General features: G+C 35.7%; 1 protein-coding gene across 1 annotated transcript in view; it reads left to right on the forward strand.

Annotated features, from left to right (window-relative positions):
* LOC115888342 (GATA-binding factor C-like) overlaps nt 1-26607 on the forward strand; it is an 81096-nt gene that overhangs the window by 25565 nt on the left and 28924 nt on the right. The window contains exons 3-4 of the mRNA XM_030908047.1: nt 23480-23709; nt 25993-26374. Coding sequence (XP_030763907.1) covers nt 23480-23709; nt 25993-26374 — 612 coding nt within the window. The remainder of the gene's footprint in view (nt 1-23479; nt 23710-25992; nt 26375-26607) is intronic.

Raw genomic sequence — 26607 nt, forward strand, 5'->3', positions numbered from 1 at the left:
TCAAGTTTTGCTTGATCCCTCCTCAATTCATTTTTTCTACACTAATGATAGAAGAGAAATATAAAGTAATATGAACCTCAGGAATGGAGTTTGACGTAACAAACTGTCACACATTTAACCGACCGTAAAAACGGCCTGACAAGAGAATCGATGATGGTATCGACGGAACTTAGTCTCGGGCTCCGGCCCCGGTACTTTCTTTCGGAGACCCATCGAAAAGACGTAAAAAAATAACGACCACTAAAATGGTCACGGTAAGAATTCAAATCGGCCCGTTTGTGTTTTAACGCGCTGCCCTCGCATCGATGATTTAGGATCGAGATTAAGCAGATTAATCGGTGACAATAATAAAAACTGCTTATTTTGACGGCGCGGCGGATAAGTAACGTGCGATAAAAATGAAGAAATTCAGGTGGATTTGTCGTCAGGTTGACGATTTACGAACCATATTTGTAAAACTTATATTAAGGGCTGGCAAAGGTTAGTCTTGGGTCGAGATTTCCGTATGTAAGAAGAGTACAATGCGTTTATAATGTACTGAACAAAGAGAGAACAGTAAAAGCGTTGCCAAACGTATGAAATAAACCGAGATACTGTATACTACATACATACTGCCATTACTCGCTGACGAGTATTTGACACGCATCAGAAGATGGTCACGCAATGCGTTTGCTTTAATGAGCTTTTCTGTGACTGAAAAGCCCGATACGTGATGTTATCTATCTACCGCACTCCAGACATTCAAAAATCTCATTGCTTTGTTGCCTCTTTACTTTTTGGTTGTCGCTGATAACTGACTTTACAATTTTTCTCCATTCCATTCTATTGTGAGCTGCCCCTTCCCACTCATTCTGCTTGTTAATACCCTTTAAGTTTTCGTGGAAAATGTCCTTGAACCTTTTCAGTTGTCCACCTGGCCTCCTTTTACCGTCTACAAGCTCACCATAAAGCAGAGATTTTGGTATGCGGTTTTCTTGCATTCTGCATACGTGACCAGCCCATCTTAAGCGGGATTTTGTAACCGTATGACTTCAATACTTTCGCAGTTAGCTTTTTCAAGGACCGATACGATTGAGACATGATGGAACCATTTTATTCTTAAGAGTTGTTTAAGATGTCTCTGTTGCAACTTGTTTAATGCGTTCGGCGGTACGGCACCCAGGTTTCGCTTCCATATAACATGGTGGGAATTATTACTGCTCGGTACACTGCAAGTTTCGTTTTTGTGCTCAAGTCATGATTATAGAAAACCCTGTCTTTTAATTTCCAGAATGCTCTTGAGGCGCTGCTAATCCTGTGTTGAATTTCAGAGTCGATATTGGCCTTTTCCGAAATCAAGCTGCCGAGGTAATTGAATTTCGCCACATATTCCAATAGTTCTTCCCCGATTTGTATAGCATTGTTGTAATGTTCCGGGGGAGTGCACATGATTTTAGTTTTATCGATGTTCAGATTAAGTCCCAAAGCCTCGTGTGCCCATGTATATGTGTTCAACATTTCTTGCAATTGCTGTAACGTATTTGCAACTAGAGCACAGTCATCAGCGTATTTTTATATTGAACAGACCGCCGTCGTATCTGTATCTAATGCCCAATCCTCTCTCCTGTAATTTGCTGTCCACTATAATGGAGAGCGCTGCCACCGAGAGACTGTGCACATTGCTAAGAGACGTGATACTTTATTTGTTAACGAGTCGTTGTAATTTTCCCTATAGCTTGTAAATTTTTAAGTGCAAGTTAGAAACACTTGCACCTTTGGTAAAAATAAGTGGAAATGAGATGGTGTTCGACAGTGGTTGCGCTATTAGAACTCTGAATCTGATTGTAGTTTTTTTCAAAAGCTTTCTTAATATTTCTGCTATATTTTTTTCGCAGACAGTATGTGCAAATCTTTATAAATAAAAAAATAAAACGATTGCTGAAAATTGCAATGCACTAAAATTAAATGGATGGGGTTTTTAAATTTTTTGAATGGAAAAAAACAAGTCTATCAAATTTTTCTTATTTAAATATCTTGTAAAAGATCCGAACTTCAAAATAAAAAAAAGTTTCAATATCTAAAGTAGTTCTTGAGTTATCGCGTGTTATGTGTTATAAAGTTGAGTTTCTAAATTATCGCGATTACCCTGACGTTTTCTCGTAGCGTAGATTTCTGCTTGTAGGCAATTTCTGCTAGGGTAGGTGCCTATTGGTTCGAAGTATGTAGTTCTTGGCCCAAACACTCCGATCCCTGTTCCTGCATTGCTTTTGGAAGCATCAATATAATAAGTTTTTGGTATGGTATTTCCTTTTTGAGGGTGTTCAATGGTAGGTACAGAAAGTATTAGTACTTTGTAGTAAAAGGTGATAATGTAAAAATCATGATGAAGTCAATATAATTTCAGTACAATACTTAATATATATTTTTCTCGTGAACGTTTTTAAGACGTACACAGAACTGGAGGTAGAGAGACACAAGGTTTTGTTTATGTTGAGCTGCCGCTCGTAAAGACTAGTGGTACGAACGCTATGCCGTACCATATTTTATGGTACTGTACGGCGTGTGTTAAGGTATCGTACGGTGTGCCGGATCAGACACGTCGTGTATCTTTGGCAGACTCGAACGAATTCGAGGGGTAGTAAGTCTGGAGAAATCGGAGGCCGCTACAACGCGAAAATGAAATTTGTGAGGTTATTTATTGCATATTTGATGGTTTGTTTCTTGTTTATATATTTCTATATGTTTATACGTATAATATCAAAAGGGTGATTGGTTAATATCACCCAAATAATCAGGTCAGTTATCTTATATTAAGAGTCAATTTCACTAGTCCAAAAAAGTAGCAAAATAAGCGTTCGGCATTTAACGTTTTATGTAAAACTGGCTAGGTATTTTTACACAAATAAAGAAGGAAATTAGAGATAAAAGATTATACTATATTCGTATTGTATCACATTTTTAGACAACTTCTTTATTTTTAATATTTTTGATGGTCAAACATCAACAAAATATTCCGTATGTTTGGACTAAATTTTCTCGAAAATAAAGACATAATTTAAAATTCCGTTACAATACGGAAATAGACTGAAGTTTTGTGATTACAGTGATATATAATTTATATGGTTTTGTAACAAATTGCTCACTACTTTATGGCAAATCCTGAAGCTCGGGAAACCTTAATCAAGCCTTAATCAAAGTGCGTGTGTTTGGAATTTTGGGTGTGGCTTAACACGACAGGATCTGGCTAAGCCTTAGGCAGATTTCTGAAATATAATATTTATTTCCTTCGGCCAACTACTCGTTTTAACCGACCCCTGAGAGCAACCCGAACAATACAGCGTAATAGACTCTTAACGCCATAACTTAATTTGTATTTTTATACAATAGCTCGGGAAACCGTATAAATTAAAGACAATATGTATAAATTAAAGACAATTCGGTAATTATAAAAATGTTAACAATTAAATGATTAAAATAAGCCAATTTGAGATGCACCATGTTGTTGAAGCTTGTACTCGTCCTTATCTCGAACAAAAATCATCGCCACAAAAATCACCAAGGTCCCCAGATGGCAATCTCCGTTCCGTTTACAATTTACCAATATACCGAGCGTTTCTACGTTCTCTCATCTTCCTCTTTCTCTGTTCATGGTGCGTCACTGTGTGTGCGATCGTTGTAACTTAAGGAAAAGCGTTCTGCCATCTGAAAACTTGTAAACGGCCGAAACAAGGATATTAAAACGGAGAACAAGGAATTAAAATTACTCGGTGTGATAGTGAGCGTTTCATTCCGAGCTACCACGTCGTTCGAAACGAACGTTACTGCCTTTTCGATACGTTGTACGCTTGGACACATAATATGGGCTTGTTTACTGCGCAAAAAACATAGATTTTTAGCATTTTATTCTTTGAATCGATTATTTTTTTAGAAATTTGGCTTATTCCAAAACAACACGATAAAATATCTATAGATTTTTAGTGGTTCAATTCTTAAACCAATTTTTGTATTAGATTAAAATGGATTTGCTTCAGAATGGTTACCCTGGCATAACGAAAAGCATAAGCAAAGAGGTGAAATAATGAACACATGTATTACATTGTCGGAAACTCAGGTTTTTCCCGATGCTTCCAAAACCAAAACAGGAACAGGGATAGAAGTATTTGGTTCTAAAACTAAATACTCCAACCAATAGGCACCTATCTCAGCATTCTTCAGACAGAATTCTACGCTATTGAAAGACTCGTACAGCTTATCTTAGATAGGAACTATCGGAAACAAGAAATAACTATCTTATCCGACAGTCAAGCAGCATTAAAAGCGATCAAATCAGTATACAATCTCTCCTCTAAGTCCTCTTACTTTCAGTGCCAGCTCACCAAAGGATAGAATGCAATGAACAAGCAAACGATCTAGCTAGAGAAGGAGCGAATACTCCACTAACTGAACCAGAACCGTTCTGCTTCACAAGTGAAAACCAACTTAAAACAGATCTCAAGAACTTGGATACTCCATCTGTAACCTGCAATGGAATCTTCTAACGGTCTAAGACACCCGAAGAAATTCTTCAGAACCTACTACCGAGAAAAATCGAAGATTTTTCTTGATTTAAAAAGAACAATCTTCGGATTGTCACGGTTTTTTTATCAAGACAATTTCTCATTAACAAACACCTCAGGAGATTGAAGCTAAGAAAGGAATATATTGTATTTCAAACAGTATCTAACATTTTTTTTAATATAATACAACAGAAAAATGATATGTGAGAAAATGCAATATCTGTGAATTTTTTCACTGTGATTTTTTTCACTGTGACACTCTTTCTCTTCTTCTTCTTCTTAGTCGTATTCTCATGTCTGAAAAATTGTGATATCATGGAATCAGATACATCCATTTACTCTAGTTTTCCATGTTTGACGGTCCATTGTTTCAGATAATAGAGTTTGTAATGGTGTAATTGTAAATTTCTTGACTTGGTCTATCCATTTAACAGGTAACTCTTTCCCTGTACTATTAATTTTTCTAGGTTGTCTCCTAAAACTCTCTTTATAGAACAATATAGTAAATATATAAAAACTTCGCTAATTCTATTCTACACAGGGGGTAAAATAAAAAGCAAAAAATCTTTATTCATACTGGGCACATCCTGTTATAAATTACCCACATCCAAACAGAGGCTCTTGTTCAATCCGAATCAATTCTCCCTTTTTTCCTTCCTCTTTTCAATTCGTGACTCCCCTCTCTCTTCCCTTTTGGTATACCAGGAGCAAACAAGCACCAATTAAAACTCCGTACGGAACAAGAACCACTCCCGAACAAACACCGGGACACTTTCCTATACATATTGAACATCTGTTTTCTTTTTCCATCCTTTTTTCTTTTTAGCCCTTTTAGGGCGACGTGTTACGATCAAAAGAACACAAGCGGAGAGGCAGAGTCGACTCGTGAAAATGATGTTATTCAGAAAAAAAAAATATATGGTTTAATAATTTGAGAATGATTTGGGCACAGACTCTGTGCCACAGAGTAGATTTTAATAAGGCAAGAATTATGATGAAAGAACCGATAGCCCCTAAACGAAAAATAAAAGAGGCTTTATAATACAGTCTAATATACAGGGTGGTCCGAACTGTATTCCGAAAACTTCGACATGATATTCTGCAGATAAAAATAATTAAAAAAGTTCGTATAAATGTATGTCCTAAAATGCTTAGTTTCGGAGATACAGGGTGTAGAAATTTCATTTTTATTTCGAATTATTTCGAAATAACGTCAATATTTGGATGAAAATTGGTGTTTGGGAGTTTTTTGACATGAGAAATTTGATTTTGATATCAATATGACTCCTACTTGTAGAGGGAGCCACCTACATGTGTTTTAACTGTTTTGAAGAGTAATAACTTTTCGACTGTACCTGTATAAAACTACTCAATGAAAAAATTGACATTTCCGTGATTTTCTACGTAATAAATATCTCTTGGTAAAAATTACTACAAGCAACCGTTCTCAAGATATTTAGAATAAAATTGTTTTTTAAAAGTACATGCCATTATTAAGAAAAAATAAAATTGTTGAGTAGATAGTTATTTGACTGAAATGATAAATTTGGGAACTTTTTGTTTTTTTTAAATTAATCATAATTTTTTCTTTGAAAAAATGATAATAAACAGTTTCTGGTGATCTTTTGGCAAAAACATATTTCAAATTTATGATTGTAGCCTAATAACTATTTAATAAACATGTTTAATTTATGTCAATGATGAGATGTATTGATAATTTCGATTCCAAATATCTCGAGAACCATTACTCTCAGCGATTTTTACCAAGAGACCTTTTTTACGTAAAAAAACATCGTGAATGTATATTTTTTACTCAGTAGTTTTATAGAGGTACGGACAAAAAGTTATTACTCTTGAAACCAGTTAAAACATACATATGTAGGTGGCGCTCAATCAAAATCAAAATTCTCTTATCAAAAAACTCCCAGACACCAATTTTCATCCAAATATTGACGTTACTTCAGAAATTATTTGGAAAAAATCGAAATAAAAATGAAACTTCTACACCCTGTATCTTAGAAGCAATTCTGGACTTGCAATCAATCGACTGGCTCGTGAAGGATCTGGCCGCTAAGGGTGCCCTAAGATTAAGGGAATCCAATCTGTGGAACCAGACCAACTACGGTCACTCGAGGATATTGCCAGTGATAGGAAAAATCATGGTGAACACGAGTCCACATCTGCTAGACCAGAAAACGGACTATATGCTCACCAAACATGATTTTGGAGAAAAGATAAGGATTCGCATCCCGACAAGAGAAGAATGGGAAAGCAACCGAGTAATGAACACTCAAGAGATAGCAGTCTACACAGATGCTTCCGCAAATTCAGGGGCACAGGTGTAGGCATCTTCTCAGAGGAACTAGACATCCGACGATCTTTGAGGCTATCGGATGGCTGTAATGTTCTACAAGCAGAGGTTTACGCCATAAAGGAAGCGGCTAGATGTATACGAGAGAAAATTGCTGATAGACCAATAGGGGATATAGTGATATACTCTGACAGCTTGGCCGCTTTAAGAAGCTATCACCATGCAATCAGTGAGATCTAAAACTATGATGGAATGCCGAGAAGCACTGTCCTGGCTGCGTCGGGGCGGAGCTACTCTGTGCTGGGTGCCAGATCACAGCAATGTGGTGGGCAATCAGGAAGCAGACAGACTCGCCAAAGACGGGGCCAGGGAGAGGCCGTGGCAGATGACCCACCACTTGTGACGAAGCGGCAAGAGATGTGGCAACACCGTGAGGACTGCGCTACAGCTCGAAGACTATGGCCAGTGGTAGATAGCAAAAAGACAAAACAACTACTAGAGCACAAAAAGGACCTACTACGCATAATTGTAGGTGTCGTCACTGGAAACTGTCCCACGGGGGTAAACCTCGTAAGATGGAAAGTTTCCGACGACGACTACAGCAGAGAATGCTGAGAGGAAGAATAAACCATAGAGCACCCGCTGTGCCACTGTCCAGCACTGGAATACCGACGCTTTAAAACTTTAGGGCAAGGTTTTTTGGAGGGACTAGAGGAAGCAGCAGAAGCCAACATCAGCGACATCGGGAACTTTGCAAAGAGCTGGAAGTGCTTTAACGCAAAGAAAGAATGAGAGGAAGGTTTGGTAAAACAATACAGGGGTATCGCAATGGGCCCAAGGCCTCCGAGTGAGGGATCCAATATGATCCCAAACCCCAGCAACCTAACCTAATCTAACCTAACACCCTGTATCTCCGAAACCAAGCATTCTAGGACATACATTTATAAGAACTTTTTTACTTATTCTTATCTGCAGAATATGCTGCCGAAGTTTCCGGAATACAGTTCGGACCACTCTGTATATAAATGCATTGCTCAGGCATCTGTATGTGTTTGTGTAGATACCAAACTGGGACCTGGAACCGACATTTGGAAAATGTCACAAGGAGGGCGGTGACTACACTAGCGGTAGTCAGACGCCTTCATGGAAAAATCTGGGGCCTTAGACCACAGATGGTGCACTGGCCGTACACTGGAGTGGTGAGGCCTTCAGTAACATATGCATCCTTGGTATAGTGGCCTAAGGTAATGCAACAAACAACAATGCTCAGCCTCAGCAAGGTGCAAAGACTTGCTTGTCTGAGCATAACAGGGGCGATGAAATCAACGCCCACTGCATCAATGGAGGCGTTTCTGGACCTTCCGCCTCTTCACATAGTGATCCAGGCGGAGGCAAGAATGGGACTCTATCGACAACAAAGTGTCTTGTCTCTGGGAAAAAGGACAGAAACAGGACACTCAAAGATGGGAAATCCTATCGGAGGACCTCTACTCCAAATGAGATCGGACCAAATGACCCCTCTTTATCACTACCACAAACCATTCGAGATGAACAAAATGGATGGAGGAATGTGGACAGATATAACATTCCTTCAGGATGGACTAACCTGGTATACAGACGGGTCAAAGACCGCTGAAGGAACAGGAGCTGGAATATTTGGGGAAAGACCAAGGGTAAGTTTATCCTTTTCCTTGGGTAAACACTTAACCGTATTCCAGACAGAAATTTTCGCCATTCTACAATGTGCGAGAGAAAACAATAGAGAGCTTATTCAGATAAGCTCATCAATATATGCTCAAACAGACAGGCGGCACTTGGGGCGCTTATGAGCCCAAAGGTATCGTCGAGACTCGTCTGGGAATGCCTAGGTGAACTGGAAGCTATGGCTCGACGGAACAGAATTAAATTATTCTAGGTGCCGGGCCACAGCGGCATCCAAGGCAACGAAAAAGCCGATGAGCTAGCTAGGCAAGGATCATCGGCATCTTATCTTGGTCCAGAGCCAGTACTGGGAATACCCAAATATATGGCCCGTAGTGCACTAAAACTCTGGATCATGGAAAAGCAGAATGTCCACTGGAGAAACAGACAGGGGCACAGGCACAGCAAGGCTTTTATCCAAGAACCTAGCTCCAAAACCGCAAAAGAACTGTTAATGCTTAGCAGGAATAAATTGCGGATTACAACAAGCCTCTTGACAGGACATATGGCTGTCAAGTGTTACCTGAACAAGCTCAATCTGTATCAAGGTCTTTGCTGCAGACTCTGCGATAAAGATCCTGAAACAGCGGAGCACATAATATGTCACTGCGAGGCTCTGGATCGCAAGCGACACTTTTTATTTGGGAAAGCTAGGCTAGAACCGGAGGAACTATGCTCCCATCCTATCAAGGACCTACATAAGTTAGTGCAGGGCACAGGGATTGGAGAATGGGTGCAGATATAGAAAGGGGACAAACACAATAGGCCTCACAGGTCGCAGTGTTTCCGGCAGAGGACGGCCCCTTACTGTGAAGAAAAAAAAATGTGTTTGTGTATTTTCCCAAATGCATTTTTTTTAAATTTAGAAGTTTTTATTGGAGTACTGACGCCACTGCGAGAAGCGCACACTGAATAAAGCAGAACAAAAACACACCCCTCTCAACCCCGACCGAATTAACCCCGCGCCTCTGCGTCGTTCACCTGGCGTCGTCGTCACCGGCGGCGGCGGCGTCGGCCATATTTAAGGGCGTGTATACAATGGCCGACGGCGTCGCGGGACCCTTATCAAGCGATGGGATCGCGCGATAGGCCGATGGGACGCCGGATTAGAGGGAAAGACGGGCCCTTGGCCCTGCGCTGCGTGCGAGAGTGTGTGTTTCGGGTGCCCGATTCTAACGGATTTCCGCAGATGGTTCGTCCCTGGTAAAAGGAGGGTGGTGTTTGAAAAAGGGGAAGAGGAAGGAATAAAGGGAAAATAAAGGTTTGAGAGGAGAAAAAATAGATGAAGGGCGTGATAAGGCGATTGGAGTTTGTGTAGGTAATGATATTTCAATTAAACATCTGATTATTCCGTGGAAAACCAAAATTTTGATAACATTTTAAATATATTAATTTTCTGTTATGTGTTCCAATTGTATGTACCAACTTATTTCTTTGTAAAATAAAATAAACTACTTTGATATTAAAATGACAGACACATCTATCACTGTCAAGGATTTTGTCGTTGGACAGACTAGACTATATTTGAATTTTTAGCTTTTTTCAAATTAAAAATTGAAGTCCTCATCTGTCTATTATACGAGAGAAAACAAAATGTTATTTTTGTGGCGAAAGTTTGAAACACCCTGTGGAATGTTTTAACAAAGTAAGGGATTTAAAAACCACTTTATGAAAAAATGTCTTTATGAAAAAATGTATAGCTCTGTGGCAGATTCATCTCTTCAAAAAAGTCCTTCAAAAAAATAAACAGTTACTGTTTGATCGAGCTGGAAATAACAATGTAGCAAATTATTTTTGAGTAATTTTGTAAAAAAAGAGCGTCTCTAGATATATACAGGGTGGTCCGAAATGTATTCCGGAAACTTCGGTGACATATTCTGCAGATAAAAATGAGTAAATGAATCGTATAAATATATGTCCTAAAATGCTTAGTTTCGGAGATACAGGGTGTAGAAGTTTCAATTTTATTTCTATTTTTTCCAAATTATTTCTGAAGCAACATCAATATTTGGATGAAAATTGGTGTCTGGAGGTTTTTTGACATGAGAAATTTGATTTTTATGTCAAACTTTATGTCAAAATTTGATTTTTATGTCAAACTTTATGTCAAAACTAGTTAAAAAATATGTAGGCGCTGCCTACATATTTTTTAACTAGTTTGAAGAGTAATAACTTTTCATCCGTACCTATATAAAACTATTAAGTAAAAAAATATACATTTACGGCGTTTTTTACGTAAAAAAGGTCTCTTGGTAAAAATCGCTGAGAGTAATGGTTCTCGAGATATTTGGAATCGAAATTATCAATACATCTCATCATTGACATAAATTAAACATGTTTATTAAATAGTTATTAGACCACAATTAAAGTTATTACTCTCCAAAACAGTTAAAACACACTACAAATAGGAGTCATATTGACATCAAAATCGAATTTCTCGTGTCAAAAAAACCCCAGACACCAATTTACATCCAAATATTGACATTACTTCAGAGATTATTTGGAAAAAATCGAAATAAAAACGAAACTTCTACACCCTGTATCTCCGAAACTAAGCATTTTCGGACATACATTTATACGAACTTTTTTACTTATTTTTATCTGCAGAATATACTGCCGAACTTCCCGGAATACAGTTCGGACCACCCTGTATGTATTTTGAATATTTTTATAAAGTAAATTCTTTGTGATTTCAATGTCCAATGATGTTAGTTTGTAAGGCCTTAATGTGCAAAGGATGTTGTTTTGTTAATTATTGACTCATTCAAACTGTCCTGATGATGGGAATAAATTTCTCGAAAGCTTGACAAATTGAAAAGTAGGTTTATTAACCTATGTGGTGATTATTATTGACTGCATCCTCACTAAAATTTGAGTTTTTTTTTCCTAACTTCACCTAAGTCACGACTAAACTTGCTGTTTTTTTTTTTGTAAAACTAAACGTGTTTTTTGTGTCGGTCAGTGTAATTCAGCATAATTGGATAATCTTTACTGCATCATTGGTATAGAGATCTTTCTACAGATTAATTTATCGACTAGGTATATCAAATCCTCTCGAGTCAGACTTTTGACGTACGCCAATCGTAAGTGACTCGTCACCGGTCGCTTAAGTTATTGTGACCGGGCAGATTCCCGTTTATCCGCTAAATTATCTCTTCGCGACACGCCATATTATATTTCACGTTGCCGATTCCACGAACACGGCGAGAACTAGACGCTTTTCGCGTAAATCACGCGTTTGAGTTATTTAGAACTGCTTCGCTTTGGTTTTAATGCGGTGTGGTTTATTGGCGCTGGTGTATTTGTAAATCGCGACGGTTTACTAAATATTTAGTACCTTATTATCCTTTCGTATTGAATCGCAAAAGAAATGAAATAGGGTTTATTGTTAGCAGGTCGCTTTCAGCTAATATAGTCAGCAGATAGAGGTGTAAGTAAGACTGTATTATTTTTCAATAACAGTTGAAACTGTTGTCTAATTTAAAAATAACAGTTTTCTGATATTTAATAATTTTATTACTAAGTGTGTGCGAAAGTGTTATTTATAAATAACAATTGGAATTGTTATTGGCATTTAAGAGTCTATTACGCTGTACTGTTCGGGTCGCTCTCAGGGGTCGGGTAAAGTAGGTGTGTGGCCGAAAGAAATATATATTATTATATTTCAGAAATATAATTACTGTAATCACAAAACTTCAATCTATTTATTATCGAATTGTAACGGAATTTTAAATTATGTCTTTATTTTCGAGAAAATTTAGTCCAAACATAAGGAATATTCTGTTGATGTTTGACCATCAAAATCTTAAAAATAAAGAAGTTGTCTAAAAATGTGCTACAATACGGATATTGTATAATACTTTATCTTTAATTTCCTTCTTCATTTGTGTGAAAATACCTAGCTTGTTTGACATAAAACGTTAAATACCGAAGGCTTATTTTGCTACTTTTTCGGACTAGTTAAATGGACTCTTAAAGATAACAGCTTAAAACAAGAGTACTCTGTGCTAGTTATGTTCTAGTTATTTATTGTTTTATTAATATATAGTCAAAATACAAGAGGTGTGCGAAACTGTTATTTGTAAATAACAGCTGGAACTGTTACTTTTAGCTAAAAATAACAGCTTAAAATTGGAGGTTTCTTTAATTTATTTTTATATCAGTCAAAACACTAGAGGTGTTCGAAACTGTTATTTATAAATAACAGTTGGAACTGTAACTGTTGTTTAAAAATAACGGCTTAAAATTGCAGATTTCTCTAATTTACTTTGTTTCGATATTTCCTGTCTTGTTTTTGTTAAGACGCTTCTTAGAACAGTTCCAGATTTAAAAACAGTTTTAATATTATTTTGTTTGGTTATTCGCCTGACCTTTTCTGATGTTCTTTTTACAATTCGATATAATTTTGCCGACAGACTTCTCAAAGCGACCATTCTGAAGCAAATCCGTTTTAATATTATTCAGCTTTATTCAGCTCAGCATTAAGAGGTTCTTGGTCACTGTTTATGGTGATTTCTCTGTGATATATACATTTTTAACTATTCCTTTCTTGGTTGCTCGAGTTTATTTCCTCTGAGAAACATTTTTTTCAATAATATTAAAAGATACAAAATGTTAACAATAAAAAACGGTTATAAAGAATGCACATTAGCCATAACAAATAATAACAATAAAAATAATTGCCTAAAGAGAGTTATTACAAACCGGCATGCCGGCGTAATCAGTTTCGCTCAATCTAACCGCACGAATACATCACATAAAACCGTCGTTTTGTACTTGTTTGGTACCGCAAAAATCCCTAATGGTACTGCCATTAGCCATATTAATATTCTTTTATTACGAATAATAATAATAGGCGGTGTAGCGGGCGCGAGTTTTGTTATTTAAATGACCAGGAAGGAAGTGCCGGCGATAAAATCAAGACCTGACGGCCATAGGCACATAACATTGCGAAAGCCAATCGCGGTTGGTTCTACGTAGCTTGGTTAGTTAAATAATCCTTTTTTTTCTGTTTCGACAAAGATTTTTTACAAAGCACATTTTGAACCGACAGATAATTTTTCAAACGAATAAATACTACTACAGACATGTAGATATGTCGCAGGCTTATAGAATAATACGGTTTTTTCAAATGGACTAGGTATATTTTAAAACGCCGGCTTTTGACACAAAAGAAGGAATTTTTACAAAATCCAATCTATTTTCGATCACTTTGCAAAAAGCCTAATCAGAATTGGGCATATTAAACAATGATGATATTTTCTGTACACTTCTGCAAAAAGACTGCCTGTTTTCAGTCATTTTACAAAAGGTCAAATCGAGAATCGAGGCCAGGCAGATTAAAAAATGATCAAAGTTTAGTCAGCTATGAGCTACAAAAACAATAATTATTTATGTCAAAATTTTATTATGTTTAGACGAAAACAACTTGAATAAAATGAATTTAGATCTTTATAATAATCATCCTCAACCATACTCTATTTAACAGAATTATCACTTTTTGTGCCATTTTTACCGTCAATCAGTCACAAATTTTGAAAGAGAAGTTCAAGAAATGTCGTTGGATAAATTTGGGTTAGGTGTGTGATATTAATTTTGTCTCACCCTGTATAATTTTTTGAATCAAGTTTTAATTTGACTTAAAGTACAATAATTAATTTAACTACATATTAGGCCATACCGTGTGAATTCCACTTTAGGCAGCTTTTATTGTAATTTAACAATTATTGTTCTTAATTTTTAGAAAATGTTAAATATGTCAAAAACCTTACATTTTAGTCATATACTTCTCTTATAAAACTCACCTTTATTTTTCTTCCAGAATCCGAAAATCAATTAAATTATAGGGTGTTCCATTACAAAAAACACAACTTTGATGTGTAACTTTTTTTGGGGACACCCTGTAGAACTCTCTATATTTTTAGAAAGTGCTCTGAATTAACCTACATATGCTCACAAAATTTCATTTCAATAAAAATGTTGTTCTCCTTGGAGCCTCCGCGTCGTACGAGGGGATCCACCCTGTATATACTAAAAGCTTCATTAATAAACTTTTTGTAACAAATAACTGGAATTTCTGTTAATATCTGTTCGAACCAAAGAAAATGGGTAGACAGAACACTCCATTTTTAGAATCGTACATGGTTTGACACTTTTATGGGAGTTAAAATGAGATGGGTACATAAATATGACAACACGGTTGAGTTTCGTCACGTTTCGTCTGTCTTTCTGTCATTTAGTTCTATCTGTGGCGTGACGGTGGCGTGATGTTTTTTTATCAAAAATTGATGAATTTTATCATAAATTGATTGGGATTGCCTCAGACCAATTTTCCATTAAAACTAGTTTTGCCTGAGGTCCGAGGGGTGTCTCACTTGGGTAAAAAATGTACATGTACTGCCAAAATATCATCTTTCTACCAAGCGACTGCCAATCACAGCCAAGAAGACTGGCTATGACTGCCATGTAATTATTATAGGTGACTGCCGTAAGACTGCCAATGACTGCCAGAGACTACCAAGAAAATGTACATGTAATTCCAGTAGTGAGACACCCCTCGCTGAGGTTTAACTGATGATTTCACAAAAATACGCTACTGTAAGCATGGCTAAAGATAAAAAAACGTAAGACTCACGGTCGAAATATAAATTCCGGATTAAAATAGTCCACCTCTTTACAAACTATGCACTGGCGAACCATCGTAGATAGTTAAAAACTACTTTAAATAGTTTTCTTTGCAATAAACACTAATAATTATTAGAAAGTTGTTCAAAAACTACAAAAACTGCGCGCTGTCAAATATAAGTTGAATGAAAACAAATGAAAACGTCAAATGTCAGCGTAATTCCTACAGATTTCCACAATTTCGTAGTAAAGATAAATCCACAGCGATGCTGCTGGTTGTCATTGTAATTTCCCTAATATAATTTAATTAGAAAACTAAAAATAATTTCAAATGTACAATCCTGGCACAATCTATGTATATTAATTAAAGTTATATACCTATTCAAGACCTATACAAATATTTAGTTTAACGTTTCTATAGGGACCCAAAAAAAATTAATGACAATAATAACATTTGGAACTCGAGCCGTATTCTATCACATATACCGCGTAAATCTGTCATCATCGATTTTTGCGGAACACGGTTCGTGATCGCGATAAGATGTAAATTGTTTTGTCTCCCTTTATTTAGATGTCTTTGGTTCGAACAACTTTAATATTATTATTTAAGTTTCTGGATATTCTAATCAGTATTGTTTACTTTCCGGGGTATTATAACCACCGCCTGGTATCATAACAAACCGTCAACAAATTCGGGTACTCGTGTCGGTACTTAACAGAGCGTAAACTTCTACCGACTGTCCACATCCGCGCAACGAGATCATAAATTTCTTTCGAACCCATCACACTCGTTCCTTGTCCGCCTGTTCCCTTTTTTTTCGTCTAATCTTCTCCGATGACTGCGCAGATTTATTATGTAAATTTTGACAGACTTTCAAAACAAACGAAGAGTTTAATTGGCCCGCGTAGAAGGCGGTACTTTCTATGGTGGTTCCGCGGTGCATATGCCGTGTAATGGATGTTGTTTGGTACCATCAGATATAAGGGCCTTGTTAAAATTGGCTGCGATACGAACGAAACCTTACCATAAAAGCTAGTTAGGTATATACGATTATTTCTATTTTTTGTATTGTATCTGATAATATTAGCATTAAATTATACAAAAAATTAGTTTACCAATATACCAATAACGATATAGTTTACAAAATTTCCATACCGTTTTAGATAAAATTAATAAAAACATGAAAATATAGTTAAATGTTTTCCTAAAAACCAAAAGGACGTTTCTATGATAATATAATTTCGATTTCATTCTTTGATAGATGTTTATTAATAATTTTGATTAACTTCATATTTTTTGCTGTAGCTAACTAATGTATCACATTTTCCGATAACTATTTTCACCTTTGCCGTAGCGTTAAACTAAATAAATTTTGTGCTTCTTTAACATCTTAAAACACCAAAAAATATGACGTTAATAATTGAAATTCTATAAATAATAATCTATCAAAGAATGAATGCGAAATTATATTAGATGCCATAGAAAGGCCTATTGATTTTTAGAACTTTAATTTTCTCTAAAACAGTATAGAAATTTGGAAAAGTATAAATGGTATTAACCATTTTAGAACCAGCAAAAATTTTTTATGAAGAATGCCACTTTTCTCAAAATGTCAATATAAAAAAAGTTGTTTCTCTTGTGAAGACAATCCGGGGACATACTGTATATATATATATATATATATATACTATATATATATATATATATATATATATATATATATATATATATATATATATATATAATATATATATAATATATATATATATATATATATATATATATATATAAGATCAAAGGATTTCTGTGTTTTGTCTCTATTTTTGTAAACAGAGTTTGTTTGGTGGAAACGACACTCTACTATCATGTAGGAGGTCCATCTGATCATCTGGAACATTTAATAAGTTTTCAAATTTGTTACTGAATATTCTTATAAAATTATAAAAGAATCATCTTAGTAACATTAATCTGTAAGTCACAATTTATCAAGTCGGTCATGATTTTACCAGTTCCAAAATCTAATCGTCATTTTAAAAATAAACTCTTCGAATACTTTAGTCTCTTCAGTGTTTGCTCCTTTACACTCAATACTTTGGACTATAAAAAAGTAATATACAGGGCCTTTAAGTCCAGGATAAAATAATGTTGATATAAAAATATATCTTATTTTTAGAGGTTAAATTGTCTGTGAATAAACACATCTAACCAACACAAAATTCATTTATGTTCCGAGCGGTTATAGCCCCGTATCATAAGAAGCTGATGATGAGTAGTACTTCTGCTATTACTTTTCATAAATTGTGCTTATTCATATAACAAAGCCAATAATATGTGGTCACGATCTATTTTGAACATTGTAATCCGAACGTTTTGGCTGTCTACAGGATGTCTTAACGGCATCTTCTGAAAGACAAGTACTAACAGAAAAAAATGCAGTTTTCTATATCATTTGCTTTTGTTGAAGTATTTTAATATATAAAATTAATGTCCATTAATGAAGACGAACATTAATGAAGAATAATTTTGTGCTTGAATAACCTTACAGTTGTGGTTAGCGTAAATAAATAAAGAACCGCTAAATATATGTTATGCCAAAACTCTCCATTAGTTTCTTCCGGACCACCAGATGGCTCTAAATGACGAATTTATTTGTTCTTTTTAGTGTCGTATCTGTCTCTAGTAAGTGACATTAGCCTATGTTATGGATACACCTGATTACCGGAAGCTGTTGCTAGACTATTCGATTAATTTTAATTGTATTTTTAGGCATTGTGAGTGATCGTAAATTTTTAAGTATAATTGAAACCACCCCCCACCGCCCTGATTTATTGAGGTTCATAAGTTAGTTATAACATTTTTTATTGTCTAACTACACCATACCACCAAACAGTGCCGTGGCACATATTTTTTTTAACTTAGCTGCTTAAAGAGATATTTATATTTTTAATAAATATTTTGACTGGTGTATGCCGTGGGAAGGCGTGGTATCATACTAATTAATTAAGAAAAAAATATTAAAATGTTAACAAAAGGTACAAAATTAGTGACGTGTAGCACATATCAAATACATGTAATATCAGAAAAATAAATATCAAATTCAACAATAAGAAAACTAGGAAAACGCTAAAAAATGGAGTGGATTGTTTATTTACCACAACTTTCGTTGCACGTCATCAATGACACCATGCGTCGTCTTATGGAGTTTGCTGGTGGTCGTATTATGATGTGCAACGAAAAAAAGTTATTTTAATATTCCTATAACTTCTGGCACTTCCATATCGCTTTTTCACTTTTTTTGTTTAAGTCGTATCGGTTTAAGTCGTATCTGAGCAACAGAAGTCAACTTGTAAGGGTGAATACCACGTTGTCTTCTAGCAAGCCAATAGAATGTGGAGTACCACAAGGCTCAGTACTAAGCCCTATTTTGTTTCTTCTTTTTATTAACGACATTGCTAACATAAACATCAGTGGCAAAATATGTCTTTTTGCGGACGACACTAGCTTCACTTGGAGCAACAAGGACATCACGGCACTTCATAGGATTATATCAAATGACTTAATCACCATTAAATCTTGGTGCGATTCGAACCTCCTGAGTCTCAACATTTCTAAAACTAAGGCTTTGTCGTATAAAAACTCGTTGCAGCCTTTTGTACTTGACAACACCACCATTGACGTCGTAAAATCCGTAAAATTCTTAGGGCTTGTTGTGGACAATTCTCTGAAATGGGACATACATATCGAAGCTTTGTCGAAAAAATTGAGCTCTGCCTGTTTTGCATTAAGGTCTGTTTCTAAGGAGCTTAACTTGTCAGTGGCTAGAACTGTTTATTATGCACTTTTTGAGTCGCACCTCAGGTATGCCCTTCCATTCTGGGGTACGTGTTGTGCGGCTCAATTTGACCGCATTTTCAAGCTCCAGAAGAGAGCTGTTCGATATTCACTGGGACTAAACAGCAGAACTCATTGCCGGGGCTTTTTTAGAGAATTAAAAATATTGACTCTTCCTTCCTTATTTATATTTGAATCCGTTTGCCTAATACGTAAACATGTATCAGCTTCTCAAGAAAGGCCATCTCACACTTATCCACTCAGGAACGCGGAGCAAGATCTTTATCTACCTACCCCACGCTCAGAGTTAGTTAAAAGTTCAATATTATACAACTCGAAAAAAATGCACAATCACCTGCCATTTGAAATCAAATCCATAACATCATTTTTTTCATTTCGCAAAGCATTGAACTCTTATTTACTAGACAAGGCTTTCTACGCCGTAATGAATTATATTTTGAAAATCAAATTTGATCTTGTAAACACTGGTCTAATGTTTGCTATTGCTATATTTACTAATGATATCGAAATGAATTTATTTAGAGGTCATTGATATTTTACTATAAACTAGCTAAATATTTTTGAATATTATTTTTATTTTTTTGTTCTTTGACATTATAAACATTTATAAATGTTTATTTTAACAATAAGACTGACAATATTATTTGTATAATGTTTTGTATTATCTTTTGTTTATTTGTTTGTGTACCTTGTTTTTTTACTTTGTTTGTTAATTTACCTTTGTCTACAAATTGAAAAATTTTTTGACAATAAAGGCATTTATTCACTTTAAAGCTAAACAACTAATCACCATTGTAATAAAGTTTATACAAAGTTCACTACACACAAACTAATAAAAATCGCTAAAATTGTCGCTGATGACCAGCTGATGACTCCAACCAAAAAAATGGCGTCTAATATCACAAATTCTGCTAGAGCCCGTATATGGGAGTTTTGATGTCCTTGTATTCTTTAGCCATTGAATGATTGTAATATAATTAGCATATAACCTACATTACAGTTGAGGGTTGGAACCTTTGGTGTTACACAGCAAAATAAAAACACTAAATCACCACAATACACCAAAACACTTTTACTTTTACACTGCATAGTGTAAACTACATCAGTGTAAAAGTAAAAGTGTTTTGGTGTATTGTGGTGATTTAGTGTTTTTATTTTGATATAACCTACATCCAGAGAAGTTACATAAATGTCTTGCTGTATAATCTAAAAACACGAGGATATTGACTGATCCCTTTATTTCTATGATAAAAAAATAGATTTATCCTTGTGACCAATAGGAAATCGAGTCCTAAAAATCGATTGGGTCGCCCGGTAAATTCGTTTAAATAACGAGCAGCGACCAGCGCACCCTAGCGAGCGGCGTGTGAAAATAATTTATGAAAACTGCAGGAGGGAGCTATGGGAGAGCGCCAACCTTGATTAATGTTGGTAGTCGTGTGCGTTAATGGGATATTTATTATTTAATAGGGGGTTTGCGGGGAGTTAGAAGCCTGAGGGTGGATTGGTTGAGATGGAGAATAAGGGGAGATTAAATCATTTGCAGAACTAAATAGAGCTAAGAAACTAAAGTTTTCCTACTCTGGGTGCCATGCATCAGCAATGCAAAAGCAGAACTCCTCGAAGAAGGAAGAAACAACCTGGAAGACTCCATTTGGAACCTGGATTGATGAGTTATAACTCAAGAAATGGTGACAACTACTATATGGAATGTTCAAACTCGAAGTTATTAAATTTTTTGAAAAATATATGACTGGAGAATGTATAATCTAAATATGAGAGGACTACAAATATCTGAAAAGGTCGCAGTGAAATAGTATAAAAAATCGTGAAACAAGATCCGTTTTGTTTTCGAGCCCGGTAAACTGATAGCGTTATATCTTCGGACGGTCTATGGTACGACCATAAAAAATGCGGTGCCACGGGTACCGCCTCGCGATTATCAGCCGTAAAGGCACGTGGTGACGAAGAACCAGCGCGAGGAATCGCACCCACAATAAAGTATGGTGAACCGAGTATCGAATTCGTAAAAATATTAAACGATTTTTCCTTTAAAACTTCCACTCTAAAAAATGAACTTTTGAAAACATAAAAAGAGATGAAATATATCATGTATTCATAGAATTTCAATAAATTATTTTAAATATGCAGTTTATTAGTAACAAACAACAACAACAAGATAGAGACACATATCTAGAAGTTAAAAGAACAACAAGACAAAAAATAAGAACTGCAAAACGAGAAATATGGGATAAGAAATGTCAAGAAATAAATACCTATTTGGGAGGAAGAAAGTGTGCCGAGTCATGGAAGTTCATAAACAAAGTCAAAACCTCAGAAAAACAAACGGCCAAGCTACAATTAATACCAATGAACAAATGAAAGAAATACTATGAAGATCTCCTAACAGAAAATAGGTAGGAATACGCCACAATATCACCCACAGAAATAAATATTTCCGGAGAAGTTATTAACATCGACATACCGCAAATGAAAAAGGCAGTGGCAGCACTGAAAAATAACAGAGCCCCGGGACCGGAGAATATTCCAGGTGAATTGTTGAAATGTGGAACAGAAAAACTATTTAACCTGGTGTATAAATAGATTCTTAAACGGCGCCCCAATACCAAAAGAGTGGAAAATCGCCTATATATCCTCAATCCACAAAAAGGGAAATAAACAAGTGTGCTCCAACTATAGAGGTATATCAGTAACAAGTACCCTAAGTCGATTATACGGACGAATCCTTAGAGATTTAATAGAACAGGAATACCAACAACAAGAAGAGGAGGAACAATCTGGGTTTCGGACTGGGAGAACCTGTACCGATAATATTTTCTGTCTGAAACAACTAATAGAGAAAAAAAGTAGTATTGATCAGGAGACACACCTCATGTTTATTGACCTTCACAAAGCATATGATACCGTTCCAGTTAACAGACTATTCAAAGTACTACAGGACACCAACATTAACTACACCTTAATTAGAGCTCTGAAAAACTTGTACGAAGATTCAACATCACAAATCAAAATAGGCAACACATTATCTGAAAAATTCTTTGTCAATAAAGGTCTACGACAAGGATGCTGTGTTTCTCCCACATTATTTAAAATATATGTAGCAAAGGCCTTGAGACAATGGAAGAGAAAATGTAATGGAATGGGCATTAATCTGGGAGATACCTGTCTATATACCCTGCAGTTACCTTTGTGCAGTTTGCAGATGATCAAGTTATTATGGCCAACGATAAAGATGATTTAGAGTACATGACAAGAAAACTACAAGAGGAATATCAACTATGGGGTTTGGAAATAAACACACGGAAAACTAAATATCTACCTATTGGTGCAGAATTATCTAGCGTACATCTAGAAAATGAAGAGATAGAGCATGCAATGACTACACCTACCTAGGAGTGATATTCGATACAACAGCTAAAGATGACAAAGAAATTAAAAAACGAATATCACAAGCTAGAAGAACAATTGGCTGTCTGAATGGAGTATTTTGGAGTAATGAAATAGGGAAAAAACGGAAGATCAATATATACGAGACCCTGGTAAAGAGCAGTCTACTATATGGCGCAGAGACTTGGCGAATAACGGAAGCCAACCGAAGAAAACTGAAAGCGGTAGAAATGGATGCCTATAGAAGAACCTTAGGAATTTCCCGAAGAGATAGAGTCCGAAACGAAGAAATCCGACAGAGAATAGGAATAGAGGGATCTTTGGCAACCGACATCGAACGTCAACAACTTATGTGGTACGGACATGTCCAGAGGATGGATAACACCCGACTTCCAAAACAAATTATGCAATGGATACCCCAACATCGAAGAAAACGTGGAAGACCTAAGAAGACTTGGAAGGAGGGTGTCACAAGAGCAATGAGTGCCAGAAACCTAAACGAGGGACAATGGAACGATCAGAAGACGTGGAAGTAGTTAGGCATCGGACAACGTCGCAGTTCTAGACCGATATATATATATATATATATATATATATATATATATATATATATATATATATATATATATATATATATATATATATATATATATATATATATATATATATATATATATATATATATATATATATATATATATATATATATAATAGTTTATTAGTTAATACCAGTTCTTCCCTATGCAAAGAAACATCGAATACAAAATTAATACTCAGAACAACAGGAATAAAAGTATTAAGTACAATAGGCGGAGTAATAGAGGTCTCATTTCCTAGCGAATATGTGATTAAAATTTAATAACAGCAAAAAATATGACGTTAATAAAAATGAATATCTGAGTATGAATAACTGAGTATCTATAAGGGAATGAAAACGAAATGATATTAACATAGAAACGCGTTTCATACTTTGTTATTAAATGTTATGTTGATTTGCTATATTTTCTAAATGCCCAGTTGTAATTCTTTCTTTTCTTTCTATTCCAGCATCGAGGATGTCTTCGAGCCAAGTCTGTAGGCCCCACTTCCATCCCCCGTTGCACCCGTGGCTCTCCGAGGCTTCGGCGAAGCCCTTGGCTCATTCGGGACCTTGGGTGCCATTTGGAGGTGGCGCGGGTGACCCGGATAAAAGCCAGAGTCCCAACACGGCTCCCGGACAACCTCATAACATTTTTTCCTTCCCACCCACACCACCGAAGGACTCTACGCCGGACTCAGTAAGTTTCAAGATATTGCTGCCTTTTAGAATATACTCAGTGATGAAAAGGGTATTATTAAGGGTATAATTATGCCCTTTAAGACAGTGGTTATTAATTATTATTTTGACCTGATTATATTTTGCTAAATGTTGTGATCTATGTTAATACCTTAGTTTTTTAAACCAAATTTTTTAAAGCCTATTGTTTTTAGGGCGTTAAATTTAGACTATATGACGTACTGTTATGTATTTTTGAAAATCTTGTAAGAAAGTTGTAACGCTTTGAAAATAATAATATCTTTATTTGCAACAAAAAATTATTTTGGTATATATGGTTGCATTAGTTCTCTATCTGATACCAAGCTCTTCTTATACCCTTTTAGTAAATTAGAATGAAATGCTCGACTGCCATTTTTCACATTTGTCGTACTTTTTTTTCACTTGGGTGTTTTTGTCCTCACGTTGGGCGCCAAAAATATTTAGGTAACAAAAAAAAAATAAAAATAAAATAAATTTTCATAAAAAATTGTATAAATTCACTCTAATTTCTATATGTTCACTGAGTATATTTAAAAATTCTAACTAAATAATTCAAACGTTCAAATTCGTTTACAGGGTGAGTCAAGAAGCTTAAAAATAGTCAAGGTAACTTTGCCAATCGAGTTGTTTGTAATAAATATACTCTTTATAAAAAGCGAATGGTGTTTAAGCTATAGTGTAATAATAGCATAGAATAACGATGAGGGATACCATGTTCCTTAAATCACATAGCTACCTGACCGCCATTTTCTATATCAGTGACTTAAAAATGTGATGTGATGAACACGAATTTCAATCTGTTCCATGCCTACATTTGAAACTAAAATTGAGGCCGTTAATTTTAAAATATTTCTATGTACCTGTAATACTTTTAATTTATACATATGCCAAGTTGCAATATTTTGATTTAACGGCTCAAAAAACGTTCACAATTTTCTTGACATTTCCTTTTTTTTCATTTTAAAAATAGGGGAACATTTTGGAGAATTTAAATTAATAAGACTTTTAAGTAAATAATTTCACCGTCTACAAGGTGACTCACTGGCATGGCAACGTTTATGGAGAACCGGTGATAAGATTTTTTTTTGAAAATTTGGATTTTTGCACAAAGGCACCTGCCTCATCTGTCCAAATTATTTTTAGCATTGCAGTGTTGCCGCTTCATACTACAACTGGTAACATCTTTGTTATTTTAAATGGAACAAACCGGTATATAATTATATTTTTCGAAACTAATTCTATATCCTTACATTTTTCTATTATACTAAGCTATACCAATATCGGATAGTAAATGTCAATATTCTATGGATATAATGATAAATGAGGTCTAAATAATAAGAAAAGGCATTTTCTACGAAAACTTCAAGAAATAGATAAAAAATGGTATAATACAATTTTATAAACAATTAAATTGTGCGTCTCCAGGGTGTTCCATTTAAATTAAACAAGTTATTGGCATTGAAAGCTAGTAATTATTTAATATAATTTTTTGAACGCTCTGTATAAGGTAGTATAATTTTTATTATAGCAACATATTACCTGAGCAATTAATAATCGTCAGTAAACACTGAGTATTAAAACCTTTAATACCCTTGGAGAAATAAAGCCTTACATTTTTTACTGCAATTTCCCAAATTTGTTTCCCAAAATTTGAAATATTTCCAATTTTTTTCGCAAAAAAAATTGGAAATATTTCAAAAACGGTAAGGTTTAAGTGCGATAAACCTTAATCAAATGTACCTTTATTTCAGTCGTAGAATAGAAAAATAGAATAATATACAGGGAGTTCCATTTAAAAAAATACAACTATAATATTGTTTACTTATTTGGAACACTCTGTATCTTGTAAAATTATTTTTAAATTGTAGCTCTAATAGTCCTTCAACGAACCCAAAACTTACAATTTGTAAAAATCTAATCGTTTAGCTACAATACTCCTTGTCGTATGTGGTGAAGAACCCTGTATATTTAAACAAAATATCTGTCTATATCTCGCTGTTTTCCTTTACGGTTCGATAATGTTCAGGTTCAGATAATTTGTCGTAAAGATTTGCAGTGAGCAGTAAGTCAGCGTTCACTATTTATGATAACAGCTAGTTACGTGACTGATTCTTTGATATCAGTGATTAAATTACAGTTTCTGGTGTATCGTTCATCACTAATGTAGAGAATGAAAACTTGGTATGTTCTTGACTCACCCTGTCTGTCCATCCATTCCGAACCCTACCCATTATAAGTAACGCAGTATTTCTGCCGCTTCCAGGTGGCCCCCGGCGGCGCCGGCTCCGAGTACCAGAGCGCGGTGGCGGCCGCGATGGGCGCCTTCATGCACGACAACCCCCAGAGCTGCGCCCTCGACGTCAAGCCCAACGGCGCCCTCATCGGCGGCGGCGGTACCAACAACAGTGGCAGCGCCAAACAACGCGAAGGTAGTGAATACGACGGGACGAGCGGTGGTGGCATGTTTAATGGTAACTTTGAAAGCTCGTACGGCTCGGGGGGTGGCGGCAACAGCGCCGCCCCCACACCGTATGGCCACGGTATTCACGCAGCGGCCGCGGGCGGCTACTCGCCACAGGGTAAAATGGGTGGCCAGGGTCACCAGTCGCCCAACAAGCCCAGGAACAAGTCGAGGACGAGTGCGGGTAAGCCACGGTGGGGGAGGCTTGGGGAAGATTATTTTGGTGGAGGGGGTTTTGATTTTTTTAATGGGAAGAGGATCAACAAATTGAAGAGCTTAGAATATTCAATATACAGGGTGTTTCAAAAAACATGTGCCATCTTTCGTGGGGAGATACCTCACGTAAAAATAAGATTTGTTTTTCATATCAACATAGGTCCGATTCAGCTTTGTTTTGTAGCAACAGGGTGTTAGTCT

This window comes from Sitophilus oryzae, unplaced genomic scaffold (assembly GCF_002938485.1).
Source record: "Sitophilus oryzae breed Bouriz unplaced genomic scaffold, Soryzae_2.0 scaffold_732_pilon_pilon, whole genome shotgun sequence".
Lineage (NCBI taxonomy): Eukaryota > Metazoa > Arthropoda > Insecta > Coleoptera > Curculionidae > Sitophilus > Sitophilus oryzae.